Raw genomic sequence first — 12,287 nt, 5'->3', positions numbered from 1 at the left:
TTTGACGCCCATAGACTAATTAATGGGCGATGGCGTCAAATTCGCCAATCCCTAGTTATGAGGTACAGAGGGCCCAAATGGGATCTTAAAGTATGGAAACCACTGGCTTACACCACACTAGTTTAACAGTAAAATAAACAACCCCTTTAATGGAGCTGATCTGTATGTCTTATACCTTCAGGTTTAAGAGTAAGGATGTTCCTAAGCCCTGGCCTGTCCCTTGAGTTACGTACCCATGTGTTAGATTTTCATAAATTCCACAAGTTTTTAAAACAAACAGATTGAGTCTAAACACGCTGACGTACAGACTATTGCTGAACCCAATAAAAAAATGTAACACTTTTACATTGGGAGGCAAATTGATCAAAGGTCGAATTCGAATTCATGTGAATTCAAATACACTCAAATATACTTGAGATTCGTTGGAGGGGGGGGGTTTAACTAATTTAAAAAAAACGGAATATCTAAAACTCGAACGAATATTACCGACCCGAAAACTCTAATCAAATTCAAATTGAATTTCACTAAACTCGAATCGAGTTTTTTCTCCGGAACTCGAATGTCACGAAGGCTAGTAACATCTTCAAATTGGTCATTGGACCTCTCCCATTGACTTATACATGAACTCGGTAGGTTTTAGGTGGCAAATAGTCGAATTCAAATTTTTAAAGGGGGCAAGGTTTGAAAAAAATCTCGAAATTTCAAATGAAAATTCAAATAGTTTGGATTATTCACAATTTGAATTTGAGTTTTGACCTTAAAAAAAAATTCGAAAATTGGAATTCTAATAAATCTGTCCCATAGTGTTGCTAATCACTCCTGTAGGTTGCCCACAGGGCAGACTGAGCTCAGTTATTGCATCAATATACATCATGTTGCAAATACAAGAAAAAATCACACATGAGTAGGTACATTCTTTCTGGTATTGAAACTTGTTCTAAGACTGAAACAGAAGTTAAAAATAAAAAGGGACTGGCCTGATTCACTAAGAGTACCTAACTGCTCTGATAACAGTGAACATAAGTTAAATAGCTAAGTTAAAAAATGATATATAAAAATAAAAGCCCTTGAGCTGTACAGTTCGTCCAGCCCCAGGCCCAGAATTGGATCAGTCCTCCGGTTCTGAATTGACAGTTGTCCCAACATGCTCCTTCAGCAGGCAGTAGTTCCTCACATGGTAGACTCCTTTTCCATGGCACTTGCTCCATCACTGTTTAATCGTGCATGCGCTTTTAGGAGTGGGTCACCTTCAAAATGGTCTCCAGGAATTTCAACTTGTACTGCTGCCAGCTCTGCGCCATCGTTACTTGAAGCTGTCCGGTCGCTGTATACCTGCAGAAGCCCGGCACCAAAGGCATCACCTTCTACATTTAGTATAGTGCATGTGCGGTCACTGAGTAGAGGAAAGACAAAAGTAGTGAGTGACAAAGTGATATGGTTAAAGGAAAACTATACCCCCAAAATGAATACTTAAGCAACAGATTGTATCAAATTAAGTGGCATATTAAAGAATCTTACCAAATTGGAATATATATTTAAGTAAATACTACCTCTATTACATCTCTTGCCTTGAACCACCATTTTGTGATGGTCTCTGTGCTGCCACAGAGATCAGCTGACCAGAAATACTACAAATCTGTGACAGGAAGAAGTGTGGAAGCAAAAGACAGAACTCTGTCAATTGGCTCAGGTGACCTAACATGTTTGGTATGTTTGTATGCACAGTGAATCGTACGATCCCAGGAGTGGCCATTATTTTTTAAAATGGCAATTTTCTATTTATGATTACCCAATGGCACATACTACTAAAAAAGTATATCATGAAAATGGGTTATTTACATGAAGCAGGGTTTTACATATGAGCGGTTTTATGCAATATATTTTTTATAGAGACCTACATTGTTTGAGGGGTATAGTTTTCCTTTAAGGCATGTAAAATCATAAAGTTATAGGTTGCATATGAGATAGTAGCAAATGATGGTTGTTTGCAGGCCTTCCATATATTTCAATTAAAACTGTCTCTTTACTGGCAACACCCTAACATGGGTAGAAAGAAAGTCTTCTCATATCTATATATCTATATATATCCTATATGGCTACAATTTGATTGCAAAATTCAAAGACAAAAGAAATAAGAAACCTAATTCTCCATAACCCACATAAATTTACTGCAAGGAACAGTACCACATAAATTACATACTACAGATGGTGTTGTAAGGGAATTACTATAAATACTGATCTTTACTGTGCCAGGCACAGAAACTAATCAGTGGATGAAGGCAGGAATATACATGTTATAGGTCCAAGTTAATGGGTCTTATAAATTCAAATACCTCAAACCTTGCAAAAAATCGGTCATTTTATGCAGCTATTAAAAATGAAGGGAATAGGTTAGTAGGCTGCCAATACAGCATGTTTTATGTACAGGTATAGGATCTATTATCCAGAAAGCTTGGGACCTGGAGTTTTCCTGGTTAATGGATCTATCCGTAATCTGGATGACCACACCTCAAGTCTGTTAAAATTATTTTATCATTAAATAAAACCAGAAGGATTGTTTTGTCCCAGTATAGATTCATGCAGCTTAGTTACCATAAAGTATGATGTACTGTTTTATTATTACAGAGAAAAAGAACATTAGAATGTTTTTGCTTAAAATGGATAACAGGTTTTCCAGATAGGGAATCCCATACCTGTACTATTTATAAGAACTAATGCCCACATCTATATAGTAGCCTGCTGTCTCCAGTTGATAAGAATCCAACCCAACCCTGCAGCCAGTTATTTTAGAATGAGACAAATATTGTCACAAACAGAAAAACTTCCCAATTAAATTGGATGTGCATGGCAGCAGAAATGTCCATATTAAAATAGCCTGCCTATTATTCACAGGATTAGAAACTGAAAATAAATACAAGTAGAATAAATGAATGAATGGTCATTTTGTGGACACTCCTTGTATCTGTATCAATGATTATTATTATAATTACAGTATCTATGGTCTGGCTTGCTTATTCCTAAAGCGATAGAATAAATGAATGCTACTCACACCAGCCAGTCCACAGCAAGGATAAGTGAAATGTCATTTGTCGGAAGCCCCACAGCTTCTAATATTATAGCAAGAGTCAGAACGCCCCCTGCAGGAATACCAGCTGCTCCCACACTGGAAGCTGTGGCTGTTACACTATTGAAGAAGATATAATAAAAACAATATAAAACATTTGTTTTTAACGTGGTGAAAAGACAATGCAAACTGTGATTTGGTGTAAGGGGAAATACTCACAGAATGGTAACGATTTGAATGAAGTCAAGGGAGACGTTGTTAAGTTGGGCAATAAATACGGCCGCTACACACTGAAAAAGAGCAGCACCATCCATATTCACTGTGGCTCCTATTGGAAGGATGAACCGACTGATCTGTTTGGAAACACCATTCTTTTCCTCTACACATTTCATCATTAATGGAAGTGTGGCCGAACTACAGGAGTAAAAAAAAATCATACTAAGTTTTACATGCTTACACAGAATTTATATATCTCCAGTGAAGAAAAAATAATAACATTGCACAGTAACACCAGAAGGTTTCATTAAAATATGTTCTACGCCCTTCCAATAACAGCTTTATCCTCCCCAAGGACATTAGTTATGATGTGGATTTTTCCACATATACCATCAGAAACGGTGTCTTCTTTCTTTACACTGGACTTAGGTGTTAAAGAGCCTACTGTAACATTCACAAACATGTTAAATATAGAGATAAAGGGTAATGGTCAATTTGTTTTTTTCTTTCAAAACTTTTTTTTTTATTATCAATCAATATTGACAAGCCATTACAATTTTTCTTTATAAAATGTGTGTGTTCCCCCACACAGAGGGGTAAATTTGTTTTTTCTTTTAAACTCTAACACAGAAAAGCCTGTGTTTACTACTTGCTGCTTAAAATTCTTGTATATGTTCTGTTGACTTTAGTCAAACTTCAAAACATTTTTTATGCTGAGGCAATAAAACATTTGTTTCTAACTAGTTTTCAGGCATGTAGGCTTTAGAAAAAGGGGAAATCTATAGCTATACCACCATGGTCTCAAAGAAGGGAGAATAAACCAGAGAAGTTCATCAGAGTGCAATTTTGACAAAGAATGTTGTATGCCCTATTACAATAGTGTTTATGTATGTATATGCACTCTCTTTTGTTACCTGGAAGAAGTTCCAAATGCTGTTGCCAGTGCACTCACAATTCCCCACAGGAAGCGGTATGGGTTCTTCCGAGTAAATGCAAAATAGATGAGTGGGAGAACCAGCAGTCCATGTATCATATGGCCAACAATGCAGCAAGATATGTACTTCCCCAAACTGGTGAAGAGCTGGACAACATCTTCCATCTCCACAATCTTTCCCGCCACAAGGAACATGATACCAAGAGGGGCATACCTTAAATAAGAGAAGAACAGTTACTATGTTGTGCTAATAAAGCAGGATGGAGGAAAATATACATACTCTAAACAAAAGTGTGTGTATGCACAGAGGAAAGGTAATGAATATAAATGAGCACATGCTACTCTTACATACCACATGATCCATGTCACCAGAACCATGGTAGCTTCATTGAAGGAGTTGAAAAATCGAATAAGAATTTCTCCTTCTGGGCCCAACTTCCTTAGTGCAATTCCAAAAACAATGGCAAAGACCACCAAGCCCAATATATTCATACCTTCTACCTCCTGCCCATAGGGAACCTGAAGTGGAGGCAAAAGAAATGAGAAAATGAGACACTGACCAAAACATGTTTTCATCTTACACCAAATCCCCACAGGGATGCAGAAATAATCCGTTCTGATTGTGTTCTTACCTTAACCCATGTGCTGTTCATGTCTCCATGTACACTGGAATTTACAAGTTCAAGTTTGTAACTCGTGGCATACTGTAGAAACACAGGACATACGTTATACTGGAATAATTACATATATGTCACTAAATTAATCACATAATATAGAAATCTCTTCATCTCACCGACTGAAAAGCAGCAGACACCAAGTTTGATGGGAAAATATTTCTGTAAAAAAAACAAACAAAAGAAAAAGACCCAATTAATGACAACCCAGGATTGTATGACTACTTGACTTGTAATAACACCAAATGTTTCTCACAGAACATTAATTCTTAGCACATACATTCATAGCTGAAATGACATATGCATTAGCACTTCTTGAACTGGTTGTGGTGTGATCTGTTGCAAAGGACATGCAGCAAGCATATTTGTACTATTAGTTCCCAAACTGAGGGACCAATTTCCACAGTGGAAGAAAGTGACCAAACTGAAGGCCAAAAGGCCCATAGAAATACCACAGTTCTGCAGGGTTATATCTGCCATAAGTGAGTAAAATCCAGCACTATATGAATAGTAGGTGCCCAGACATGTATTTAATAGGCCACAGTAGTAACTAAAGGAATGTAGCGAAGCCCTGTTTTATCTGTATAACTTTGGATTTAATGTTCCAGACAAGCCACCAAAAATATTTGTCTATCAGAACTAAGCAGAAATCCCAGCACAAGTTTTTTTCTTTTACGTCTGCAAGGTTTTGGCTGCAGATTTGTAATCCTGTCTGCATCTCTTCCAAAGGATCAGTTTAGCAGTTCCTGTATAAATCCTGCTAAATTGTGATCATTTCTGCTCACATACAAACTTCTGATTAATTTGCAAAAATGCAAAATGACTTGTCAGACTAGCAAACCATTAGGAGATTGTGTATACCAAAAATCCTACAATCCTGATGATCAAGAATTATCAGTACTGACAGAAAATTTCCGGTTGATGACCCTGAATAAAGTGAAAAGGAGCCACAGCTCCTCTGCACTTCCTACTGTTCTCACCATTTAGGTAACTGAGGTGGCCATAAACAAGTTTGGCCTTTGGCACAGTTTTTTTATCCATTTAGCCCTTCGTCACTGATTGGTTGAACTACCATATGGGTTGGCCCATGTACATCCACTTGCTACAGCAGGAGCACTTTGTAGCTGAACTGGAGGGAAAATTGCCGAGCAATACAAGTTGGCAGATAAGAATGCAAAAACATGTTGCACGTGCCAAAATTAGAATATTTATTTTTAGATAAAAGAAAAAAACTTTTCTAGACTGAGCTTTTTACAAATGGCAAATGCTTATGCATAGTTTAGCATATAAAAGTTCTTAAAGGGGTGGTTCACCTTCTGGCTCTTTCCAGCTTTCATATGGGGGGTCACTGACCCCATCTACAAACAAATGCTCTGTAAGGCACAAATGTTTTGGTATTGCTACTTTTTATTACTCATCTTTCTATTCAGGCCTCTCCTATTCATATTCCAGTCTCTTATTCAAATAAGTGCATGCTTGCTAGGGTAATTTGCACCCTAGTTACAAGATTGCTTAAGATGCAAATGGAAGAGCTGCTGAATAAAATGCTAAATAACTCAAAAGCATTCAATAAAAAAAAAAAAAGAAAATCAATTGCAAATTGTCTCAGAATATCACTCTCTAATTTCATCTATTGTTCTGAATTCTTTCATACCTTGTTCCCTTTGTGTGTGAACCTGACCAAAATTCAATATTAATTGAGAAAACCTTTCCTTTATATAAGTGTCCTTGTTGGACTAGACCAGTTTATTGTAATGCTTATATGCTATGCTCACAGGTGAAAAAAAAAAGAGGGGGGGGGGTCTAACAGTCATCACAAATCAGGTATGTGTGTGTCTTCTACTTTGTTCATGGTCTTCAAAAAAATCCATGTGAGAGAGGGATGCATGTTTCTTGCTAGCATACAGCACAATATCATCTCAAGGCTAACTGATCTAATTCACATTTATGAATCATCATATAAATAGGGGCCAACGCCTCTGTAATTGTACTTGCATAAGAACATTAAACTAAAAACAAATATTTTATCTGTATATGGAGTCAAGCAAAACTATTCGTGGCTGAAAATGTGATACAATAATGTTGCTGGGGTGGGGGTCAAATTATTGGCTCTGACTTGCAACTAAAACTAATAAAAGGAAAGATGCTTCAACTGGTAACTGGTGTGACTAAACCATTCCTACAAGATGCAACACATTCTACCACTGACAAGTCTGGCTACATGCATCAGTGAAAGCTACTCCAGACTAAAGTATTTCTTTAAAGACATTGCTTTGAAGTTTCTGCATAGTAAATTACTTTGAGTCCTGCCCGGTTGCCCTCATTAAAGATACCTAGAGGATTCTGGGACCTGCTGCATTTACTTTTACCGCCACACAGTGAAGCAACTCCCCCCCCTGCAAGAAGTTGCCCAGTTATGCTAGTTTTGCAAGCTATTTTGGCCCTTTGGTAGTTAGATATAAATTGCACTATTACTCAGCAACAGTAATGCCGTTGTTTTATGTGCTCTAAAACATAACACACGGCAGTGCTTAGTATTGATGAGCATCATTATTATACAACATGCCTAATAGCAAAACTTAAAGTGATTCTGTCATCATGTAGTTATTCTCTCGACATTTAACCTTTTTATACTGCAAATAATTCACTCTAGGGGACAGGGGTGCTTCACCAATGAGGCGAATTGAGGCTATCGCCTCAGGTGGCAGCGCCCCACTAGGTACCAGGGGGCAGCAAAAATGCTGCTCCTGGTACTTTAAGAGCGAATTTCCAGAGATGGGGGGCAGCAGCCCTCAGTCGGCAGAGGGGCCAGGATCGCCCCTGCTAGGGGAGGAAGAGAGGAGAAATTCTGCACACTGGACCATCCGTTAAAAGCAAAAATCTTTATTAATATATGTTAAAAAAACATGCTGCATGGTCTGCTTGACGCGCTTCGGGCTCAGCTGTCCTTAATCATTAAACAATAATTCACTCTGCCATGTAAAATGTAATTCCTGAACAAGCAAGTGTATTTTTTTAGTTGTAATATTGGTGTGTATGCAGCCATCTCAGGTCATTTTGCCTGGCCATGTGCTTTCAGAAAGAGCCAGCACTTTAGGATTGTCTCTCCTACTCAATGTAAGTGAATGGGGTTGCAGTGGGACATGCATTTTTACTATTGAGTGCTGTTCTTAGATCTACCAGGCAGCTGTTATCTGGTTACCTTCCCATTGTTCTGTTTTTAGGCTGTTGGGGGGGGGGGAGGGTGATATCACTAAAATTTGCAGTACAGCAGTAAACTGTAACTGAAGTTTATCAGAGTACAAGTCCCATGACTGGCGGCTCCTGGGAAACTGACAACACGTCTAGCCCCATGTCAGATTCCAAAATTAAATATAAAAAAATCCCTTTACTATTTTAAAAATGGATTTATTGCAGAAGTACTATTAACTCATGGGTATTGAAAAAAACATTTTCTGATGACAGTATCTCATTAACATATATGGAGCACAATGCATTTTCCTTCCCTCTAGATGAATCTTCTGATCCCAATGGATAAGCACTCGTGCCCCATATATACATATACAATTGACGGAATGACTCATATGTGCGGCAGCGGTTTAAAACATAGCCCCATTGTGTGGAACCAATACCACCCACTCAATAGCGACGGTCTGTGACTCTAATGACGTCAAAGTAAAGGGACGGCCACACGTGTCATCAGCCTCACACAACCGGCAAGTACCATTGCATCAGCCCTGGATTAAACCACGTTAATCTGTGGTAAGGAGGGAGGGGGGCATATTAGCCAAAGGCTCGTATTATCCCGGTGCTTTTGTCATACTCACAGACATGATGTGACGTGTTTTACTGAAAAGCTCCACTACGTGATATATCCAATGTAACGCCATATGGTATTAAATCCATAACAACAGCCAGTGACCTCCCAATCCCCTGCCCGAGTGTCCCAGCCAGTATACTCACCGGACCAGATCCAGGAACGAGTCCACCACCTCCTTGCCCTCTGGGACTCCATCTCCTTTTCCCGATTCCATCTCGGCTCCCACCCCCGGCCGTATGAGCAGTGCCAGACAGACTCCTAGCCCTGAAGCGAGCAGCGTGGTGACGAGGAAGAAGAGCATGGCCCATCCCCCGAGCTTGCCCAAGGCAGAGGGCTGGAGGGAAGCGGCCCCGGACACCAGACTACAGACCACCAGCGGCAGGATGATCATCTTGAGGAGGCGAAGCAGCAGTTCCCCCGGGAAGGAGAAAGAGGCGATCTGAGCTTTGGACATATTCAGCGGCCTCACTGCCATCCCCAGCCCTGCGCCCAAAATCACCCCCGTCACCGTCAGCAGCACCAGCACATTCCCCCGTAGGAACCGGCAGCACCGGGGGCCGCATCCAGGGGAGGGAGAGGATTCTCCAGGGCGATGCAGGCCGGGAGGCACGGGGTGATCCCCGGGTGAGGAGGTGCCATTACACTCGGCGTCCTTCATCTTCGGCACGTGGGTACGGAACTGTGTGGCTGAGGCTGATGTTTCGCAAGCCGATGAGATACAGATAGCTTCGCTAAGTTCTTCTGTCAGCTGCCAGTTCTCTCTATTCAGCCGCCTTGGCGCGCTCTCTGGGTGGGCAGGTATTAGCGCTGTAGAGTACAACCCTCCTGTCAGCGCGCTCACTGCCTCACTCTCAATGCTCACTTGTCCCGAACTACCACACACTAATTTCCCTGAGTGGGGGCGGAGCTACAGAATGGTTGGAGGCTTGTGTGCTTACGTAAGCGGACCGCCCCTTTTACAGAGCCTACATGATGCAGCAGGTTTAAAAAGTGTCCAGCGGCTTGGGTTTGGCTGGGGAAGTGATAGAGGTTTAGTAACTTCACTTGCTATTGCCATGCGCTGTGTGTGACACGTCTGACTAAACTAAACTGGCCAATGTGCCATGAGCTGGGCTCACGTTGACATCTTGTGGGGGCGTTGTCCGTCACGTGTCTGTACAAAAGGAGAAGAGGGGACGGGCGTCTGAGGGACACGTGCATGACGCTTTCTTGAGCAGCAGCAGCACCAGCAGCACAAATGGAAAGTAGGACTCACAGTCCCAGTCGAAATACACTTTATCTTAGGGTGCCCCGTACACGTGTTACATGTGAGCCTGAATGTTGTGTGCTGGGGATTCCTATAGTTATGCCCAATGGCAGGCTTGGCGTTTAACTTGGACAGTAACTCAAAACCATCAGTGATTAGTTTTTATTGTCCACCAGCTGCAGGTAAAACAACGAAAGCAAACTGGTTGCCTTGTATACAGTAACTGCCCAGGTGCTAATTTGCCTGAATGACCACTACTGAACTTTCACTTTGTTACACTGCAGCTTTCCTAATGTTCAGCCCCCTTGAAGCTCATGCAATAGTTCCAGGGTATATTGGTGTAATTCAGTCATAGTTGCTTGGACAGCAAATAAATATTTATCACAAATCTCACCCAAATGTGCTCCCAATTCATTCTTCCTCTCTCTGCTTTCCACTACTTTGTGTCACCACCAACAAACCCCCATCACTCACATACCCACAAACACTCAGTGTCAGCCATCTATTCACTCTTTCAGGGGAAATTGCACCCCTCACCTCTTGCACCCTTGACAGCTGCTTCTGCTGCCCTTTCCTAGTTTCAACTCTTTGCATTTGGGATGCGCCGAATCCAGGATTCGGCCAGGATTCGGCCTTTTTCAGCAGGATTCGGATTCGGCCGAATCCTTCTGCCCAGCCGAACCGAATCCTAATTTGCATATGCAAATTAGGGGCGGGGAGGGCAATCGCGTGACTTTTTGTCACAAAACAAGGAAGTAAAAAATGTTTTCCCCTTCCAAACCCTAATTTGCATATGCAAATTAGGGTTCGGATTCGGTTCGGTATTCGGCCGAATCTTTCACGAAGGATTCAGGGGTTCGGCCGAATCCAAAATAGTGGATTCAGTGCTTCCCTACTTTGCATCCCCCTCTCAGGGTTGGACTGAGCAGGACACTGGGAAAAAAAACCTGGTGGGCCCCACTACCATGGCCACTTCTACCTGCCCTTCCCACTGACCAAGGCCACAAGAATAAAAAAAAAGTGGGCGGAGGGGGGTTGCAACTGGATCAGGGAGTATGGGGGTAAGGTGGCAACCTTGTTGGGCCCCAAACTTCCAGTCCAACGCTGCCCCTCCAACAGCTTCAAGTTGCCCAGGGGTCAACCCTGCAGTTTGGGAAACAATGGTATCATTTTATTTTACTGAAAAAATTGTTTAATCTTTCTATAACAATCCTTGATCTTTATGCACCTCAGTCCCTGTGCATTCCCTGCATGAATGACTGTTTAGCAAAAGAAAAGGTGTGCACACTAGTTCCCACAATTTATGATATACTTATGTTTTACATTCAGCTACTTGTTTAAGCCAGGCACAGCAACCGAAAAACAGCTGTTGTTTAACAGGGGGTTTCAGAAAGATAATTCACACCAGCAATAACTAGTAGTGGTGACAAGGTGCCTTACCTATCTATCAAACTCAAGCTACCAAGAACATAAATGTTTCATGAAGATCTGACTCCAGATCTCACTCCCTCCCAACGGATGCTTCCCTCACTAGCGATCAAATGCATTAAAACGGAAGTACTTTATACACCTTTGCTCAACATGAGCACAATAAATATGACTTGAGTTAAAAATGTTTTCAGTACTTTTAATTGGAGAAAAATCCTAATTTTTGGTATAAAATGTTATGTGTATGCAAATTGTCTCTGCTCAGGTGTAGGCAGACACAGCAGATTTTGGTGCCGAAAAACAACATTTTGAATTCTTGCAATATCCACCCTGCCTGCAAAATACAAAGGGAGCAGGCGGCCTGCAGAGAATCCATATCATCTGGCCCCTAGCTTAAAGTGATACTGACACAAAATATTTTCTTTTCAAAATATTAATCTACATTAAAAGTTACATATAAGTGATGTTGATCGTTTTTTGCTGATAGTACTGCTTTTGTAAGTAATTGTCACTTGAAGTTCCTAAACCTGACTTTTGCCAACCTGACTGTCCCATCTCAGTCTGTCGGTTACAGTTTCTAAAGCTAAAAGACTCCTGCTGCACAAATATGGCAGCCTCCTCATAGAGGAACATGGGGGTTAGAAAGGTAATGTAAAAGTATCAGGCAAATACTTTTATGGCAAAATTGTAAATAGCATTCAAAGATAATGGTATGATGGATATAATAAAAGGTTATTTTCTGGTGTCAGTATCTCTTTAAGGTGGCCATACACGGGCAAATTAAAGCTGCTGATGTTAGTCCTTTAGACCAATTCAGCAGCTTTTTCCTGCGATCGAGGACTGCATTGGCTAGTTGAGGTGATCCTAGGACCTGTTGGCGCCCATTTCTTTAGTTTAAATACGAT

General features: G+C 41.0%; 1 protein-coding gene across 1 annotated transcript; it reads right to left on the bottom strand.

Moving 5' to 3' along the window:
• Positions 1-342: 342 nt before the first annotated feature.
• Positions 343-9,794, bottom strand: slc1a5.L (solute carrier family 1 member 5 L homeolog). The gene is given in 8 exon segments (NM_001097091.1): positions 343-1,393; positions 3,050-3,184; positions 3,284-3,478; positions 4,195-4,428; positions 4,567-4,733; positions 4,847-4,918; positions 5,008-5,050; positions 8,852-9,794. Coding segments are annotated over 8 exon segments (1,584 nt in total). The 5' UTR covers positions 9,367-9,794; the 3' UTR covers positions 343-1,170.
• Positions 9,795-12,287: the final 2,493 nt, after the last annotated feature.

The sequence above is a fragment of the Xenopus laevis genome, chromosome 8L, assembly GCF_017654675.1.
Source record: "Xenopus laevis strain J_2021 chromosome 8L, Xenopus_laevis_v10.1, whole genome shotgun sequence".
In the NCBI taxonomy this organism is placed as follows: domain Eukaryota; kingdom Metazoa; phylum Chordata; class Amphibia; order Anura; family Pipidae; genus Xenopus; species Xenopus laevis.
The sequence above is the reverse complement of the archived record's forward strand: the minus strand, read 5'-3'. Positions and strand labels throughout refer to the sequence as shown.